This window comes from Oratosquilla oratoria, chromosome 43, assembly GCF_046742065.1.
Source record: "Oratosquilla oratoria isolate Oo_2021 chromosome 43, ASM4674206v1, whole genome shotgun sequence".
Taxonomy (NCBI): domain Eukaryota; kingdom Metazoa; phylum Arthropoda; class Malacostraca; order Stomatopoda; family Squillidae; genus Oratosquilla; species Oratosquilla oratoria.
The window spans coordinates 18,487,688-18,509,099 of record NC_134819.1 but is presented as its reverse complement, the minus strand read 5'-3'; the positions used below and the strand labels follow the sequence as shown (position 1 = coordinate 18,509,099).

At 40.5% G+C, this 21,412-nt stretch overlaps 1 protein-coding gene across 2 annotated transcripts in view; it reads right to left on the bottom strand.

Annotated features, from left to right (window-relative positions):
• Positions 1-15,460, bottom strand: part of LOC143021827 (uncharacterized) — a 37,617-nt gene extending 22,157 nt beyond the window's left edge. The window contains exons 1-3 of one of the 2 annotated variants that reach the window (XM_076179593.1): positions 15,318-15,460; positions 10,977-11,102; positions 8,147-8,312 (exon numbers count right to left, since the gene is read on the bottom strand). In XM_076179593.1, coding sequence (XP_076035708.1) covers positions 8,147-8,312; positions 10,977-11,086 — 276 coding nt within the window. In that variant the 5' untranslated portion in view covers positions 11,087-11,102; positions 15,318-15,460. Of the gene's footprint in view, positions 1-8,146; positions 8,313-10,976; positions 11,103-14,915; positions 14,935-15,317 lie in introns of those variants that run through there. The other variant, XM_076179594.1, reaches the window with a different exon arrangement.
• Positions 15,461-21,412: the final 5,952 nt, after the last annotated feature.

The window sequence follows — 21,412 nt, the reverse complement described above, 5'->3', positions numbered from 1 at the left end:
GGACAGGGGGAAATAGAAGAAAGGGTAGTGAATGGTGGGATGAGGAAACAAAGAAGGTTGTAGAAGAGAAGAAGCGAGCATTCACAGATTGGTTACAAAAGAGGACAGGGGAGTCATATGAGACGTACAAAGAAAAGAAAAGAGAAGTAAAGCAAAAGGTAAAGGAGGCAAAGAGGAGAGCAGATGTGAAATGGGGTAGGAGTATGACAGAAAACTTTGAAAGTAATAAAAAGATGTTTTGGAAAGAAATTAAGAGAGGAAGAGGAGGCGAATCAAGTAGGGAAGAAAAGGTAAAAGGTACAGATGGAGAGTTGATAATGGAAGAGACGGCAGTGAGGGGAAGATGGGCAGAATATTTTAGGGAGTTGCTGAATGTGAAGGAGGATAGGGAGGGAAAGATAGCTGCAGTGGGAAATACGAAGAAAATGAGAGTGATGAGTGAGGAGAATGGAGGAGAAATAAGGAAGGATGAGGTGAAGGCAGTTGTAAAGATGATGAAAGCAGGTAAGGCACCTGGTCTGGATGGATGTCATGCAGAATGTCTGAAAAAGGGAGGTTCAGTGATGGTGGACTGGTTGGTGAGATTATTTAATGTTTGCTGGAGAGAGGGTAGAGTACCGGAGGACTGGAGTAGTGCCTGTATAGTTCCTCTGTACAAGGGAAAAGGGGACAAGTGTGAATGTAGTAGTTTCAGAGGGATTAGCCTGTTGAGTGTAGTAGGGAAGGCTTATGGGAGAATCTTAATTGAGAGGATTAGGAGAGGAACAGAAGGAGTAATTGGTGAGGAACAGTGTGGATTTAGGACGGGTAGAGGTTGTGTAGATCAGATCTTTGTGGTAAGACAGATATGTGAGAAAGCTATAGGAAAGGGGAAGGATGTTTTTTGGGCTTTTATGGATCTGGAAAAGGCTTATGATAGGGTAGACAGAAAGGCACTGTGGGAGGTTATGCAGATTTATGGGATAGGAGGAAAGCTTTTGGGAGCTGTCAAGAGTTTTTATGTGAGTAGTAGAGCATGTGTTAGGATTGGAAATGGAGAGAGTGAGTGGTTTGAAGTAAAGGTGGGACTTCGTCAAGGATGCGTTATGTCGCCCTGGCTGTTCAACTTATACATGGATGGGGTGGTGCGAGAGGTGAATGCTAGGGTAGTGAGTCAGGGATTGGAGATGGTTAAAGAAAATGGAGAAAAGTGGGAGGTGAGCCAGCTGTTGTTTGCGGACGACACTGCGCTTGTGGCAGGGTCAGAGGAGGGATTGAGGAAGCTGGTGGCAGAGTTTGGGAGAGTATGTGATAGAAGAAAGCTAAAGATAAATGTGGGTAAAAGTAAGGTGATGAGATGTACAAGGGGTGAAAGTGGCAGTAGACTGGAAGTGAACATTAAGGGGAGAGCGACTGGAGGAAGTGGATAGTTTTAGATACTTGGGTGCAAGTGTAGCAGGAAAAGGTGGAGTGAAGGTGGAGGTAGAATGTAGATTGAGAGAAGCGAGTAAATGCCTTGGTGGTTTGAAGAGTGTAATGAGGAATAGACATTTGGGAATGGATGCGAAGAGGAGACTGTATGAAGGAGTGATTGTGCCAACAGCACTGTATGGGGCAGAAACGTGGAACATAAGAGAAGAAGAGAGAGAAGGAGTTTGAATGTGTTTGAGATGAGGTGTCTGAGAAGTATGGTGGGGGTTACTAGGCTAGATAGAGTGAGAAATGAGGAAGTGAGGAGGAGAACAGGGGTGAAAAAGGATTTGGGAGATAGGGTTGATGAAAGAATATTAGGATGGTTTGGACACATGGAAAGAATGAGTGAAGAAAGACTAGTAAAAGAGGTATGGAAGGCAGATGTGGAGGGAGTGAACATGAGGGGACGTCCTAGGATGAGGTGGATGGATGGGGTGAAGGGGGCTTTGGGGAAGAGGGGAATGTCTGTTGAAGAAGGAAGGGAGAGGACGGAAGACAGAGGTGAGTGGAGAATGGTTGTATATGGATGATGTTGTGACTGCATGAGGAGGAATGGGCGGGGGGGTGGGGGGTGGGGTAGTATGTGTGAGTAATTTTTGACGCAGCCCGAAGGGATTTCTCCCCGTCCTCTCCTTATATGCAAAGGGGGACGGAGAGGGGGGGTCGCCGATTAAATGAAGCGGCCTTGCTGTGGATGTACTGTGTCTTGCGACACTGCTTCTGACCCAGGGCGGTGGGCAGGGTGCAGGGATGACCCGTCATCCAGGAGGTGCTCAGATGAGAGGAAGGGTGGGAGGGGTGTGGAGTGTATTTAGGGATGAAATGGGTGGGAGTGTTTTTATGCCTTTCCCTTTTTGGCTACCTCCCTTGGAAGGGGGAAAAAGCCTTGGTATATGTATGTAGAAACAGAGAGACAGAACAAGAGGGTGGAGTTATGTTCCTGACTAAGAAGGATATAAACGTGAAAGGTGTCACATATGGAAAGAATACAGTAGAGATGATTATGATCGAAGTGGAAGACAGAGATAAGAAGAGCAGAAAGTTTGTGATAAATTATGTGCCTCCAAAAACAGCATCGTGGGAAGAGATGAACATAAAAGTATGTTAGAAGACACAAAGATAACATTAAATAAGATAATGGAAGATGGAGGATGAATAGTTATGATGAGCGACTTTAATTGCAAAGAAGTCTGCTGGGAAGAGATGACAGTAAAGGGTGGAGACGGCTCATGGGGAAATGTTCTACTCAAGATGATTATTGACCATACAGGAGAACACTAGGTATAGAAATGAAGAAGAACCATCGAAACTAGACCTAATAATCACATCTGAACCTAGAATAGTGGACAAGATTGAATATAAAACACCAATAAGTAAAAGTGACCACATATTGATCGAACTGGAACTAAATGAGGAAAAACACATGAAAAGAAATGAACAATATAGAAAAGGAAGAATGATGTATGAAAAAACTTTGATAAAATAAGAGAATTCTTTCAAAAAGAAAACTGGGAAGGAATATACAAAGAAGAAACAACAGTGGAGGAGAAATGGAATATTTTGACAAAAATTTATAAAAAAGGAGTGGAAAAGTATATCCCAAGACAAAAACAAGAAAAAGAATATGTAAAGTGCTGGCACAATAAAAGTTGTTGGGAGTTAAAAGACAAAAGAGATAAATCTTGGACCAAATGTATGAAAGACAAAAGACCTGAAAATGGAAAATATATACTTGTTAAAGAAATGAATATGTACAAGTGTGCAGAGAGGAAAAGAGAAAATATGAAAAAGATGTCATAGAAAAATGTAAAGATCAACCAAAATAATTTTACAGATTTGTAAACAACTGAAAAACAAACAAGATTTGGAGAAATTAAGACAAGGAGTTGAATACACAGAGGAAATAGAAATGGCAGAAATTATGAACAAGCATTTTAAATCAGTGTTTACAAGGGAGAACATACAACCTGAAGAGATTGAATGGAAAGAGAAAGTCCCCCCTATGAAAGAAATAGAAGTAACAAAGAATGAAATAATGAAACACTTGAGTAATCTTGATGTCAGAAAATCGCATGGACCAGATGAAATAGCAAACTGGATTCTGAAAGAATGCAGGAATGAACTGGCAGACAAAATACATAGCATAATAAACAGTTCCTTGAAAGAAGGAAAAGTTCCAAAAGATTGGAAAAAAGCAAATATAGTACCAGTATATAAAGGAGGAAATAAAGAATACCCTACAAACTATAGACCAGTCTCTCTAATAAGTACAATAGCAAATATTTGTGAAAGAATTGTCAAAAGTAGATGGGTAAAATATTTAGAAAAAAAAAAACGTACTAAATCCAAGGCAATTTGGATTCAGACAAGGAAGATCATGCATCACCAATTTAATATGTTTCTATTCAAGGCTAATAGATATAATACAAGAAAGAGATGGATGGGCTGATTGTGCATTTCTAGACCTAAAAAAGCTTTTGACAAAGTACCACATAAGAAGTTGCTTAAGAAATTGGAAACCAAAAGAGGAATACAGGGCAAACTGCTTAAATGGATGGAAGACTTTTTGCAAGAAAGAAAAATGAGAGTAGTGATAAGACAAACACTCAAATTGGGATGAAGTAATAAGTGGAACAATTTTGGCCCCAATAATGTTTGCTATATATATTAATGATATGGATGAAGAAATTGAAAGTTATATGAGCTTCTTTGCAGATGATGCAAAACTATTAAAAAAAGTGAACACGGAAGAAGATTGTGAATCACTACAGAGTGATCTAAATAAAGTCTGGGAATGGAATAGGAAGTGGGAGATGGAGTTCAATACTCAAAAGTGTAGTATAATGGAATTTGGAAAAAGCAAAAACAGAATAACAGGATCATATAAATTGGGAGAAGAATAAAAAAAGTTGAAAATGAGAAGGACCTGGGAGTCATTGTTATGAATAATATGTCACCTGAGAAACAAATAAATAAGATTTTTGGTGAAACTTATAATTCAATAAGAACAATCAAAGTGGCATTTACATACCTGGATGAAGAAATGATGAAAATACTAATCACTCTGATAAGACCAAGATTGGAATATGCAGCAACGATGTGGTCACCAAGCAGAATTTTTTTTATAAAAAAAACTTGAAAGAATACAAAAAGCAATTACAAAATGGGACCTTTCGCAGTGAGTGATTTGATACCAGACACCACCAGATTTTGTAATTCTTGCCGGAAAATAAATACTTTTTTGGGCAAGTTTTATAAGCTTACAGAGGTGTATCATTGTACAATATTATTGTGTCTGAAATTTAAGTAAATTAATTTCATGATTGCAAACGGCATATAGCATCGTTTGAGGCTCTATTTATAATTACAGATAATATTCGTAAAACAGCCTATAATTGTATCAAGCCAAGCAATTTGTCATTTTCTACCGACTTCAATGGACGTATACTGATATATACTTTCATTTGAATGCACAAAGCAATAGGCAAATCCATGTAATGTATAGAAAATATAATTTTGCATCGAAGACTTAATTTTTCCGGTACGATTAACATTTGTCTTTCTCTTACTTTTTCTTGAACATGACTTGCAGTCTGCCACGGCACACATAAAATTAGTCATATTTGTTTGAAAATAGCTCCCAGCAGATCTAAGAGGCTATTCTTTACACAAACGTCGCTCACTTCATACATCCGCCACCACTGTTTTCTTTTATCTCACTGATTATCTTCATATACAGGACGTGACAGTGATATCCATTATTTTTCAACACTCTCAGATAAAATGCACAAACCGAAATCAACATCCTCTTATTTTTACTGCTCATACTTACTTCAGTAAAAATAATTACCTATTTTTAGTTTTTCCTTATAATTAACTTAATAAAGCCTTATCACACACCAGTAAGTAAAAATAATAACATTAAGAGTCATGTTTTTAATTTTAGATACATTTATGCAGCAATTTATGTCGTATCTTTTTTTAAATATCGGTTTCCAAATTAGCTAAGTCACCCCTTTGCCTCGTGAAATCCAAGACAATTGAAAATTCAAGCGCTAATAGGAATCTACGAGCCTGACTGTGAAAGGTCCCATTGGCACCAACACTCTCAAAACTATCATATGAAGAGAGACTAGCAAAACTTGAGGTACAGACACTAGAGCAAAGAAGAGAGAGAGGAGATCTGATAGCTATTTACAGAATCATGAAAGGCATAGAAATTATTGATAGAGAGGATCTAATAAAATGGGATGATAGAAATACAAGAGGACACAGAAAGAAAATCAAGAAAGACAGCTATAGATCTGAAAAAGAACAGCTTTCCTCACAGAGTAATAGACAGTTGGAACAAGTTAGATGAGAAAGTATATATATATACATACACTGTGCCAACACATAGTGTGTGCAAAAACAATACATGAATTTAAAAATAGTTTAGATAAAATGAGATATGAAGACGGGACATGAGCATAGCTCCCCTTCCCATAAAATACAACTAGCTAAATACACACACACACACACACACACACATATGTATATATATATATATATATATAATATATATATATATAATGTATATATATATAAATATATATATAATGTATATGCAGAGTCCACTAGGAAAAGGAAATACACACGGAGTCTGAGCACTTTCGTGATATATTCACATTATCAAGGAGTACATTTTTCTGTACTCCTTGATAATGTGAATATATCACGAAAGCGCTCGGACTCCGTGTGTTTTTCCTTTTCCTAGTGGACTCTGCATATTTGTGATTCATGTGTGACTTGTGAAATTTGTGCATATATATATATTCATGTTGGATCTGATCACTACTAAACTATCTTAAGCTGGATAATGAGATATAGGACCATAAAAATATGAAAACTACAATCAATTACCAGTTACAGTCTGGATGAAAATTGCTGCATCGTACAGCAGAGGAGTACAAAACTGAAGCCAATAGTATCAAGAGGTCAAGGGTAGCGACATCAATAGGGAAGTAGTGTCATCACAAATAGTTCTTGGCAAGATTCAGATAGGTGGCAAATTATAATTTGTAAACCTTCTTCACACAAAAATAAAGAAGGAGAAGGATTGTGTGAAGCCAGGTAAACAGGACTATAGACTAGGCCTATAGATATAGGAAAATGGGACCTGCCATTGGCACTTGGAAGTGCCCCACATATAAAAAGAGGGTTGCATGCTGTAATACACACTTTCATACCCTCATTCAAACCCTTTGTATCATGTAAGTCCACTCTGTAAATATTTTGTATCGTGTAAGTAAGTAAAGTAGTTATATTTTTGCATTCATCTTTATTTCACATTCAGTGAAAGAAAGAAATGTTCCTGATTAAAGGCAAAGCTCGCTGGCAGTTGGATTGGTAAAACTGTTCAAATCATGGCCAGGTTTGAAGCAGGCACCAAAAACAACACAAAATCATGACAACCATAAATGATGTAAAATCCAAATGGGGGAATGTTATTGGTGGAGTGCCCCAGGGCAGTTTTGGGTCCCTTATTGTTCATTATGTATATAAACAACTTGGACATTGGGATTAGTAGTGATTTTTATTAAGTTTGTGGATGACACTAAAATAGGGTGCCAAATTACATCAGAAGATGCCAAGATACTGTAGGTGGAGGATCTTAATAAATTGTTCACATGGTCAATGAAATGGCAAATGGACTTCAACCTCTCAAAGTGCAGTCTGTTAAACGTAGGGTTACACCTATTTAGAGAAAACTGAGTGTGAGAGAATCTTGGGAATTCTAGTGAGTCCTGCAATAGAGCCAGGAAAAGAACTAACAGAGCATTAGGTTTCATTGCTAGGATGGTTACAAATAAGAGTGCAGAGGTAGTTATAAAACTCTTTCTGGCATTAGTTAGACCCATCCTTGACTATGTGGTACAATTTTTGTCTCCGTCCTATAGAATGAATATCAATTCACTAGAATCAGTACAGAGGAAAATGACCAAAATGATACAAGGGCTAAAAAATTTACATTATGAGGACAAGCTTAGGCACCTTAATTTACACTCTTTGGAAAGATGCAGTGTGTGGGGTGACCTAATAGAGATGCTCAAGTGGATCAAGGGCATTAACAAGGGGGATACAGACAAGGTCATCATATTAAGACAATAGGGCAGGAGTTGCAGTAATGAATTAAAATTGGACAAATTTAGAGTTAAGAAAGAAACGGACAAGAACTGGGTTACTAATGGTGTGGTCAATGAATGAATTAGACTTAGTAACCATGTAGTAAGCGCTGAAACTATCAGTTGTTTTAGGAGAAGGCTAGACAGATTTAAGGATGGGGATGATAGGTGGTAACAGACATGGAAGTACCAAGTGCAGACCTTATAGTCTCTTGCAGTCTCCATCATTCTTATGTTCTTAAGTTGGGTGTGTATTTTATGTTGTGGAAATCTGTCTGCCCTTTGGATACTTTTTGTCCATCTGAGTGTGCAACAAACCCTTAATTGGATAGTATTTAGTCCAGTGTGTCCTGACACCTACATCAGTGCTATTTTGGGTAACAAAACAAATTGAAATAGCCCTTATAAAGAACATCAAAGTGTTTTTACTTATAATACAAGTTACAACAACTACCAAAGGTTTGTGTGCAATATCTAACTTTTTGAGAACCCTGAGAACACAAGCTGCTCAGAAGGTCAACACTTCTAACCTGTGGTTTTCCTAGCCGTTTCTTTGCTTCCTCATCACAAATTTTTACAAGTCCATCTAACAGTTTTTGGGATATATGATGACTCTTCAGCTCTGTGAGGATTGGATACTTTGGATATTCATCTGGAAACTGGAAGCAGCAGACAATCTGTTTGTATTTAGTACGCCTGTAAGAAAAAATATAATATAAAATAAAAAGTAAATAAATCAATCAATCATAGCCTCTGAGCTATTACAATGAATACAGTGTGGCAGTAAAACACCTACAAGATAGCTTCCAACAAGTCAGTAACTTCTACAACTCAGCTAAGCTATATTTATTAAGAAGAAATAGAGGGAAAAGTTCTATGCATTGCCCAACTGTCAATTAGTTACAGCCACCTTCAGAGAGGCAGTCTGCGTCTTGTTAAAATACATCAATAGGCGTTATTACTATTAGAAAAGTGAACCCAACAGTGATCTTGAGCCTCCTCAACACCTCCAAAAGACCTTCTTTATACTTGGAAAACATCCTACAACTGTATAAAAGATTATCATCCTAATCATTCAATACTTTTCTCTCTTGTGATGGATAAGTGGAAATCCTTTCTCAGAACTCAACAGAATAGCTAATGTGTCAAGGCATGCACTTGTATTATGCCAACTTGTAGGGGTTTTACTTTTATCTTATTTTGAATTTATTTTTCTGTAAATTATAACAAGTATTCAAGTATTCATAGAACCAAAATGAAAACAGATCTCTTTCCTTTCTATACATACATACATACATATACCAAAGGCTTTTTCCCCCTACATGGGGGAAAAACCTCAGATCTCTTCTGCTGAAGATCCATGGCTCCCAGGTAGACTTGTACACATTATACACATGTAATTCAACTATCATCAAAAATATTCTTTCATTTACTTTCAGCTTTAAGTCCCCCCCTTCACTTGGGGAAATCACACTACAAAAGAATCTTTAAGAGACCCATGCATCTTATCTATGCCAGTAATACTTGCCAGTATTATACATCTGTAGTTACATGTGCCCTTATTACCTTTTGCATAAATAAGTTCAACATTTGCCAGTTTTCATTTCCCTTTTTGGGGTTACGATGAAGAAGACCTTCATACACAGTTGCTGGCATTGCTGGGGAGATAACAGCCATGGGCAGATTGAAAGATCCAATATAGTCCGAGACTTGACAGCCAATGCAAGTCCCTCTCATCATCTTCCCCCCTACCTCCACTCAGAGGAGCATTCCCAAGAGGCCACAACTTGGCCTCCAATACGAGCTCACTAATTGACTATTACTCAATTCCTGCCTATCTATCTTCACTACAGAAGAACCTTGAAACTATGGGCATTGAAGCAAGGTATTTCAGTAACTACAGACAAATTGTGGTGAAGAAAGATTTGGACCCTGGATCAAAATGGGGGGGGGGGGGCTAACCTGAATTTTGTAAATATTGATGATGCTTTTAAAGTGATGTACTCTGTAGCACAAATACAATATTTTTTCAATATAAATCAAAGTATATGTTCTCACTTTAGCTTTTTTTCAGAATATTAAGCAAAAGTAATACTTAATCTTACAATGGAAACTAATAATCATCTATAAGCGAGCCATAAAAATCACCCTTAACTACGCCTCCACAGTATGGTTCCCAACCATCATCAAATTGAACAAAAACAATCTACAAACATTACTCAATATTCCACCAATAACCCCCAGATAGAAACCCCACAGAGAAAACCCTCTCACACATGACAAGAACCATGCTGCCATGCCTGCACTTCGGGCACCAATCCAACGCCAAGGCAGCACCTAAGGGCACCATCCAACACCAAGGCAGCACCAACACAGAATAGGCCTGGCCACATTCAAACTGCCCCCAGATGTAACCACTACACAGAGGGCACAAAACACTTGGTGCAACAATATATCTTCCCTGAGTGACTTATGGTCCTGCCAAGAGGCTGTTGCCAATTACCTCAAGGCCACAAGACTTGTGCAAGAGAAACCATGGGCAACAGATGGATTGATTGATGTCTTCCAATCATCCTTTTAGGCACCAAAATATAATCTATCAATGCCCCCTCTACCTTTCTACCAAGCACCCTGGCCCACATATACTTATTTACATATTTCTTCTTGAACACTTCTATAATTTCCATTTCAATGCACATCTACACCTCTCCACTTTTGTTCCTGACACACCACGGCTCCCTATGACTCCATCCACTGGCTCCTCTCCTACTCTAGCTTTTGGTCCCCTAACACCACTAATTCACATTCCTCCAAAAACTATCCACACTCATTCAAATAATTTTTAAATGTTTCTATCTCTTCTTCACCTTTCTTACCACCAAAACCATATGCACTCACAAACATCCATATCTTCCAATCCAATCATATTTTCACCCATATCCTCAATCACACTTTCTTTCATTACTTACCCACAGTGACACTTCTTCCCTCCTTCACCCTCTTGCCCCTCCACAAACACCCTACTTTGTACACTCCAAAACTCAAACTCACCTTACCCTTTCAGTTTTGTTTCACTTAATGCTAATACATCTGTCTTCTTATAAACATCCTATCAATCTCCTCCCTTTTGCTTTTATTTATACCACATCCATTCATATACCTTCTTACTGGGATTCTGGTATAAATATTCCTTGCAGACCCTCTGTTCCTTGATTCTTCATAGGATAAAAATATACTCCATCCCATTTAGACATTTTCTTTGACATGCATAGAAACAAGATGGTGGCATTATTTTCCTCTTCACCATAATGGGAAAATTTCTATTAATCCTTCCTAACAACTGTTTGACATGATACTTACTGAATGTTGATGCGTACCATTGCAGCTACACAAGTCTCCAAAGTGCAGTTTGAAATAACACGCTCCACACATTTCTTTAGCTCCTCCAGCTCATTTTCACGTACACCCATTATATAAGAAAGTTATCTGGAAACAATACACATTTAATGTTTCCAAAATATAAGATGACCTAACAAAAATAGGCTAACACAGTAACTACAAAACCAAATGCAAAAACACTCCAACTTACCACAAGCTTGAAGCATGACTGACAAAACAGAATGTCTGCATCCTTTCAAATTCCTCTATGTTGCTTACCCCGGACTAAAATGACTAAAAATTACTCACTAACCAGATTAAACAGTAAACTTCTCTCACTAGACAAAAAACCTAAAATATTTTGTTTCACACTTGATGCAGTAGATAAGAGTAGATGAGCCAATAGTAGGGGCATATGGGCTGTTAGATATGAATTGAAATGGGGAGATGTTGAAGATGTGTTTAGAAAGGGAGTTGTTGTTGTCATTCCCTAGACTGTATAGTTGCACAGTCCCATCTCCATGAGGAATGCCATGGTTGGAATGGAGTTTTCTCACAAATCCCTTATTGAGTGTATACCGTGTTGTTGGCATGCATGACTGTGTACAATGCAGTCTTCCATAATGTGTCCAATACTATTGGGTGAAGCACTACTTCCTGGACAATTATCTGTGATGCAGCCATCCAGTAACATCCAATAGCTTAGAAGGGCTGGATGGTGTCCACACTACAGCCTGGCCAGGTGGACTCTGTCCTCTTGGGGTAGAGAGGATTCAGAGGAATGGATATCAGTGGGTCTGGCATGCAGCAATGTGTTATCTTTCAGTTTGTTGATGGGGCAGTGAGCAATATAATCATGGATATGCTTCTGGAGGCAGGTGTCTGGTGGTTGTGGAGGAAGAGAAGAGAGTATTTATGTGTGATAGGTTTTCTTAATGCATGTGGGTATTCTGACATGTAGTATAGTGAGTGGGTTGTATTTGTGGAGGCTGTGGCAAGTGTTTATATGCCTCTTATATCAAGGTGATCCTTGACTTTGAGGACTATTGCTTCATGGTGTAGGTGTTGTATTTATACAGCCTGTAATTGTCTTTAGGGCTTTATTCTGTATAGGGGTGTTATGGTGTGTCTTAGTGAGATTAGAGTCCCATGTAAGGCTTGGATAATTCATCACTGAACATATATATTGTTTGTATACTGTAGTGGTAGTTTCTTTGTTTTGTCCAAATGTTGTAATTGAGTCTAGGTGTGCATTTTGTCTTTAAGTTTGTGATGTGTTGTTTGAATGACATGGATGTATTGTATGTTACACCAAGAATCTTGGGTGTGTATGTGTATGAGGGTTTTGTTGATAAAGAGGCATGGTATGCATTTACATATTTGTAGTATACAGGAAAGGATCAATGCTTGTTGGGTTCTGTCTTCTACTCTCCAATTTTATCATCCCTAGCTTCAAATTCATGTAGAGTACAAAGTTGCAAAGTAGATCGAGGGAAACATATGAGAGGTACAGAAAAGAGTGAAAAGAAGCAAAACACAAGATGAGGGAGACAAAGAGGAGAGCAGATTTAAAGTGGGGCAGGTTCTTAATGGAGAATAAAAAAAAATAATAATAAATGAATCAATACAAAGATGTTTTAGACAAACTGAAAAGAGTGAGGGGTAAAGTTAAGCAGAAAGGAAAAGGTGCAAACAAAGAGATATCAATGGAAAAGAAGACAGTAAAGGGATGAGAAGTTCAGTATTTCAAACATTTGTTGAATGACAAGGTTGTTAGATGGGGTGTTGTGGAGTGTAACAAAGGAACAAACAATTATAGTAGATTGGCTTATGACTTTGCTTTATGTGTGCCTATGAGAGGGAAGTATGTATAGATCCATAATACAAAGGGAAAGAGGACATATAAATGAAGCAGCAATGTGTTATGAGGGATCAATATGTTAAGTATAATATATGGGAGGATATTATATAAGAATATTAGGAGGGGAACAGAGGGAGTAATTGGGGAGAACAAATTTTTCATAGGCAGTCACTGAAGCAGCTAGTGATGGAGTATGGGAAGGTATGCAATGGCAGAAAGTTGAAAGTAAATGTAAGCAAGAGAAAAGTCATGAGATGTACTGGATGTGAGGGTGGCAGCAAGTTGGAGATAAGTTTCAAAGGAGGAAGATAGTTGTGTGTACTGTCATAGAGATGGTGCACACTTTGCGACACATAAGTGATAGTAACTGGAAATCAAGGATAAAAACATATGTTGGAGCTACACATGAATATGAGGGTAGGCATGATGAATTGGTGAGAAGATGGGAACAAATAGGTGTTTTACCTTTCTTGTACACTACAATTAGCTAACTACCCAAAAATATAATTTTCTCAATCTGTCCCTAAGATGGTAGGAGGGGCAGGGGAGAAGGTTGAATCGTTAGTTTGCAGTTAAACAGTATCAGCATAATCACAATCATATCAAAAGCTATTAAACAACATTAGTTTAATTTTTAAATACCATGTCTTCATGTTAGTAAAAATTTATCCAGAATTTAAATCTAAATTGTAGTTAATTTTGTAAATTATGGTCAATCAACATTACATGTTTTTTCTTAGCAGAAAACAATAACAGAAAACATTGCTGAAAGCAATACATAAATCCACAACAACTCCTTGAGATGCCATCTTTGTTTAGATAGATTCAGAGGTTGAAGATGACAATGACAACCCTGATGACTTCTAGAATTACAGGTATTGCATTACTAAATGCAGATTAGGTTAGGTAGGTAGGGTAGGCTAGGCTAGGTTAGGTTAGGTTAGGTTAGTTGGTAGGTTAGGTTAGAATAGACAAATTTATCATACTTTAATTTCTTCAACCTAAGCATCTACCAAAACAAAGATGGTGTCTCAAGCAGTTGCAGTGGCTATGTCTGTATCACAAAGGATTACAAAGGCGGAGCATGCTGACATGAGACCTTTTGGTCTATAACTAGGTCAGATGCAAAAAAGAATATATATAATAATGATAAAAATAAATAAATAAAATAAAATAAAAATAATAATAATATAAATAATAATAAATTAAATAAATGCATATAGTTAAATAAACAAATAGGCATATAGTAAATAATAATACAGATAAATAATAATAAATGAAAATCAAGCAAATAATAAACAAACAGACAAATAATAACAAACAAATAAAATATCATAAAATAAAAGGGTCATTAGAGCATCTTGCTTAGATGATTATCTAAACGAATCTTAAAGCTCTGAACTGAACTACATTGCACTGCCTCTGCAGGAAGTCAATTCCATTCATTAACTACACGGTTGGTGAAGTTGTTTCTACCCACTTCCAAATTAAATCTATTTCCTGAGAGTTAGAAACCATTATTTCTTGTCTGATTCTTAGTATTAAATTTTGTCACTTTTGATGTTGTCAATCCCCTTTAGAATCTTAAAGACCTGTATCTAGTCACCTCTGAGTCTATGCTTTTTTAGGGAAAACAGATTCATATGTTTTAGTCGACTTTCGTATGATTTATTTTTGATATTTGGAATCAGTTTTGTGGCTCGCAGTTGTCCTTTTTCCAATCTGTCAATGTCTTCAATGAGATTCGGTGACCAAACGGAAACAGCATATTCCAAATGTGGACAAACTTTTTCTGTTATTGACTTCCACCAAGGAAAATATATACCGGTATTATGTTCATGTATTCTAATTTACAAAGTTAATGTTACATTTTCTATTGCTATATCACATATGTGTACATTTATAAATATTTACCAACAGGAAAGAATATAATATTCCTGGAGGTCGTGAGTTATATTATTATATTTTTACCAAATAAATTAACACTATTTGTACTACAGTTTTTGGGAGTATAAATCAAACTACATTCTTTACACAAGGCGCTAAAATGTAAATCCCACCTTGGGGAAGAAGAAACTGCTGAAAGCAGAAAGGTGATCTGTGTATAAGTATTATAATTATAATTATTATGAATTTATGACCACTGTCTCGCCCTTTCTTCATTCTTCAGCGCTGAAGTGGTGACGAATGCCAGAGACAGTGGTCGTGATTTACGGATCACCTTTCAACAGTTTCTCTTCGCCGAATTTTACTTTATTTTACGAATGTGTTAGAACATTTAATTTATAAAGAACTATGCTGACTGGATAAGTGAGAAACACTGTCAACGACTGATTATACCATAAGAAATAATGTTTCTCACTCGATAAATTCTATCCCAACCTCTAACAGACATAAATAACTAAAGTCAAGGAAATTCATTCTTGTTTTCACTTCTATTATTCACATCTTTAATAACTCACCAGCAGCTGGACAGCTCACTGATTCCTCTTATGTGTGTCACATTTGTTTACAATATTTATTTTCGACGTCTATAGGGATATTAAATACAATACAAGGGACCTATTTGAAAAATACGCATGTCATTATAAAGATAAATAATCCTCTTAAAATTCTAAGATTCGTTAACTAATATTTATATATCAAATTTATAGAATTCGTGTCTATAAATCTTTAGATATATATTGTGGAGAATATTATGACTTCCGACAGACTTTCTAATCCCTTTCAATATGTAATCCTGACGACGTACACTTAATTTAAGTGATCGTCCTACCTATTTAATACTGTGATACTCCCGTGAAATTACAACGTTCATAGAAGCAGAAAACTACATAACTGTGATAGGCAGGGACTCATCAACCCTGAAAAGTACAAATCACAACACAAAGCATTATGTGTCTTTGAATATTGTAATCATGATTTCAGTTCTAATATTTTGTTTTTAGTATTCCATAAATTTATATTACAGTACTATAATTTACCGTACCCTTGGGCCACTTGGTGATTTTCTTCGCGTTTGTTCCGGTGGTGGTGATTTGTGCGTCAACTTCGGGCGTAGTGTGGGGAATAGACATGGAAATGAGGGAAGGATAAAGGTATATGTTGAGGGGAGACTGGTTCTCTCATAGAATGCGTCCCCTCTGTTTTATTACAAGCTTCGTCGTATTTACACTTCACACTCAGGATTATATGAGGTCTGTGATTGGGGTAAATTTTATATCACTCCCCATAACACTTTTGGTCAGTTTCAAACCATGTCTCGAACTACGTGAAATGTGGTCTGAATGAATTGTCCGATACACGCCTCCCTCTCACTTTTCAGGGTGACGAACTCACCTGGGTGCCCATCTGTCTGTCGATCAGCATCTGGTGTCACAATTTTTTAAATTGTGACACCCAGCTCGTTGTCTCCCTTCCCATTTTCTCGTCTGTTTTCTCTCCGTATCAGCCCTAAATTCCCCATACTCGGGGGAATTTCCAGTCCTTAAGACTTCTAGTAGCAACATCCTGTCTTTTCTCCTCCTCGATATCCTCTTTATTTGTCATGTCATTTTTGACAACCAATTCAATGCCTTAACGAAGGGAGAGACTTCTAATATCTAGAAACACCCCCCCCCCTTTTTGATTTGTGTTCTCGGAGCCATGCTCAACGGTTCGCACTCACACAAAGCACTCAAACACACCCCCTTCCCGCCCCTGCGCGCTGCCACATATTTGATTAAGCTAGGCAATTAGAATTATTAGGACTGTGTTTAACCCGCTCGTGAACAGTGTCTACCTCAAAGAACACTTGGAACTGTGTCACCCTCCCGCATGAACATTATTCGTAGTACCCTTCGCAACTAGGGACGGAGACATAGTACTATTGGCAACGTCGGAAGCCGGCTAGCGGACATCGTGACCTGACCTGTCGCAGGACACAGGCAGTCTAAGCATCGAGTTCGAAAAAGGAGGTCAGACCGCTCGATCTCGGAAGAATAAGCGCGTCCTTTCCTCCCTCAAGTGACTGTTGGGGATTTATATCCTCTTGAATAAATCGAGTGTCGATTATTTGGGTATAAACCCCTCAAGCAAAAACTGAGTGTAGTGCGATTGACCGGGAAAAGTACGCCGACGAAGTGACTTACAACCCCCATCACAGAGCGCCCAGGCCGTCCACTCCCCACCCCCACCAAACGAAGTGGCGCCGATCGAAGCTCAGCAGGAGATCATGCTAATTGAAGACGTCTCCACAAGCAAGACAATTATAAGTACACATTAAATAACAATTTCTTAAGCTAGGAACGCGCGCAGGGAATAGATAGGATGTATGTATGTATGTGAACCCAACTGTTAAAACCCTTATTTAATGTCAAGTAGCTTAATTTTAGTGTTTAATTATTCAATTCATTAAAACTCACAATAGGAGTTCTGGGTTTCATTAGCCTAGGACGGTTCTCTTTATGAGTTGTCCCCACACCCCTCTTTGATTTACGTACATACACGCTTGCTGTGAGGAAGCAAGCGTGGTCCCGTGTGGTAATGCGAATTTCCTGGCCTTCGGTTCCCCACTGAGATTATCCTCCTCCTCCATTCTTCACTCCCTTGAGGTACGTATTTCCCCACGTTCCCTCAACCACCTCCTCCTCCTTCCACTGTCCAGGAAATTTGTAATACGACACGAATAGTGGTCCTTCGAACCGGATATTCATTCCATTACCTATGTACAGAACTCGTAAATTAATGCGACTTCACTAGTTCAATAATCAGTATGACAACTCATGAAGTAGATCACAACATGTTTCCCTGCGCATAGGTTAGCAACTCAATGCACTGTACAGGAGTCACTCCTGCTCGTTAAGGCACGCACTAGGTCAACCATGATATAGTAATTTTATGTCACATTAATTTACCCTCTCTACTTTTACCTTTCTCTTGTGCAACATTTCGCCCCCTAAGTAGAATTAGATTGTGCTGAAATTACACTGGTCCCTTTTTCACGGGTAATTCCGCCCGGCCTCTTCATTCAGCGGCATCCTCAGCCGCACATCGTAATTTTAAGTTCAGCCATTTTCGGCTTAATTTAGTTTCGGCTCGGCCCAGCCTTCCAAAGCGGCGTTATAGTTAAGCCCCCCTTTTGGCGCCATCCGCCACCACGTGCTTGTGTTAAGCCTAGCCGTTACCGTTACGGATGACCTGACGCTAACGGCTCGCATCGGCCCGGATTCAAGCGGCCTTATTTTTAAACTTTCGCGGTTTCACGCGAGTATCCTCTCTCCCACCTCCTTTGTCAGACCAGCTCGTATGACAGCACAATCTTCTGTAGTCACCCCCTTCGATTCTCCATTTTCGTCGTGCGATTCTTTCGCTCGACTCTGCATCGTTCTTTAGAGAGAGAGCGGACACCCCCCCCTCTCGGCTTATGATTCAGTGACCGCAAGCATACTCAGACGGCGGCCACCATGTCTTATTACAGCCCTAACGAAGACGCAATTACGAACGCAACACTGACCGAGCTCATTGCCATCACGCAGAATTTCCTTGACGCTGTCACGGAATATGCTGAAGCGTACGGGACTATCAACGTTGAGAGCCTGAGTCCCAGTGCGGCTACGGAAATTCTTCAAGAAGGTCAAGACCATCACCAAACATGGCGGTTATTGGAGCCCGCCTGGGCCCGTAACACTCCAAATGATCAGCTCACAAAACTAGAACAGGAACTGAGACCCCTCAAGAAGGTCCTATTAAACCTAAAAGTCCGAGCAGATGCGCGAGTGAACGGCGCAAATACCGCCGTTCAAGCGTCAAACAGCCAGCTTAATCAAAGCCCACTTGTCACATACATAAGGGAAGAAAATCATACCCCCTCTTTCGATGGGGATCTGGAAATGTTCTCCAGCTGGTGGAGCATTTTCAAGACAATTGTTCACGAAAGCAATAGGTACACAGAGGGAGAAAAGTTCAGCGCTCTCATGCGCTCTCTAACGGGGCGTGCCAAGCGTCTTGTTGGATACCCCGTGTTCAACAACACCGCGTATGAACACACCATCCGACGGCTGCATGATGCCTACGACAAGCCCTTGGCAGTACGAAGAAGTCTGAAGGAACGCCTCGTCGCCATTCCCGCACCTACGGACGAATGTGAGGACTTGTCGAGGTTCCACGCCGATTGGGATGAGTTGGGCGAAAGGTACAGGAACGCAGTAGGACAAGCCCTCTCCGATGAATTTGTAGAGGATGTCCTAGTGCCGAAACTACCCCGACAGGTTCTTTCATCAATATACCTGTTCAAAGGCACTTCTGAACTAAGTGCACCAGAGCTTCAATCAGCACTCAAAGTTTACTCGGGTGCCATCACGGGCAGTCGACTCCATACCCCGGTGTTGGTACGCCCAGTTGCCGCAGCTACCCCCACACCCGTTCCTACTCAATCATCAACACGCCAGCCTCGACAGACATTGACGTGTGCTCCGACGCCACCGAGGAGCCAAGGTCATACGTCCAGGCACAGCACTGGACGGCCTGTACCCACGCCCCCAGTAGGTCACACCCCGGAAGCCACCTGCACCCCCTCTTCATCGCACTCGGCTCCCATCTTACCAACTTCAGTCAGCACTTCCACGGCACCAGATGCCACTTTATCTCAGGACCCGGAACCAGTACCAGTCCTCATTGATAATATACAAGTTGCCACTGACGCCCCAAGCTCTCAGAGCACCTCTACTACTTCAACAACGTCTACTAGCGCTCGCCACGACAGCTCCTGTGCCACGCCCCCAGTAGGTCACACCCCGGAAGCCACCTGCACCCCCTCTTCATCGCACTCGGCTCCCATCTTACCAACTTCAGTCAGCACTTCCACGGCACCAGATGCCGCTTTATCTCAGGACCCGGAACCAGTACCAGTCCTCATTGATAATATACAAGTTGCCACTGACGCCCCAAGCTCTCAGAGCACCTCTACTACTTCAACAACGTCTACTAGCGCTCGCCTCGACAGCTCCTGTGCCACGCCTCCAAAAGGCCACGCCCCGGAAGTCGCCTGCACCCCCTCTTCAATGCACGCGGCTCCCGTCCTGCAAGCTGCAATCCGCACTTCCACGGCACCAGATGCCACTTTATATCAGGACCCGGAACCAGTACCAGTCCTCATAGAAATTACTCAAGATGCCACCTATGCTTCTACTTCATCCACGGCTGTCAGCTCTCAACATGACGGCTCCTGTGCCACGCCCCCAGTAGGCCACGCTCCGGAAACCACCTCCACCCCCTCTTCATTACACTCGGCTCCCATCTTAGGAACTTCAGTCCGCGCTTCCACGGCACCAGATGACATTTCACATCCAGAACCGGAAGCAGTCCCGATCATCGTTGGGACTACACCAATTGATAATGACGCTCGAAGTCCTCACATTACACCATTCGATCCTGGAACCACTGCTACGGTCCCCAGAGAAGACGACGTCATCAGCTCCGTAGGAGTCCGCACTCTTAAAGGAGAATACGAGCGGTCTGTCACACGAATCATCCCTCGAGAGATCGATCTGAGCGCGGACACGCCCCCTCATTCCCACGCGGACCGTCACGAACCGACCGCGGAGCACCTTCCCCCCGCGGGGGAAGGCGAAGCGGGCACCGTAGACGACGGAACCTCTCCGGCGGCGAACGACCCGATTGAAGTCGCCTGTGAACACGAGTACCTCACCACGCCACCTACGCTACAACCCCGCACAGCCTCGATGACCGACGTCACAACGAGAGCTTCAGCCACGTCACTCAACGAGCCAGCAGCGGCTCCATTAACAAGAGCACGACCAAGAAGAACGGCCGCCTAGCAAGCCAGAAACTAGTTCTTTCACTCTTGATGAAAGACCAGCCTTCTTCTCCCAGCTTCAAGCCATAGGGGAGACCGCCCCCCCCTCCTCTTTTTTGGTTCATAACCTGTGTCACAATTTTTTAAATTGTGACACCCAGCTCGTTGTCTCCCTTCCCATTTTCTCGTCTGTTTTCTCTCCGTATCAGCCCTAAATTCCCCATACTCGGGGGAATTTCCAGTCCTTAAGACTTCTAGTAGCAACATCCTGTCTTTTCTCCTCCTCGATATCCTCTTTATTTGTCATGTCATTTTTGACAACCAATTCAATGCCTTAACGAAGGGAGAGACTTCTAATATCTAGAAACACCCCCCCCCCCCTTTTTGATTTGTGTTCTCGGAGCCATGCTCAACGGTTCGCACTCACACAAAGCACTCAAACACACCCCCTTCCCGCCCCTGCGCGCTGCCACATATTTGATTAAGCTAGGCAATTAGAATTATTAGGACTGTGTTTAACCCGCTCGTGAACAGTGTCTACCTCAAAGAACACTTGGAACTGTGTCACCCTCCCGCATGAACATTATTCGTAGTACCCTTCGCAACTAGGGACGGAGACATAGTACTATTGGCAACGTCGGAAGCCGGCTAGCGGACATCGTGACCTGACCTGTCGCAGGACACAGGCAGTCTAAGCATCGAGTTCGAAAAAGGAGGTCAGACCGCTCGATCTCGGAAGAATAAGCGCGTCCTTTCCTCCCT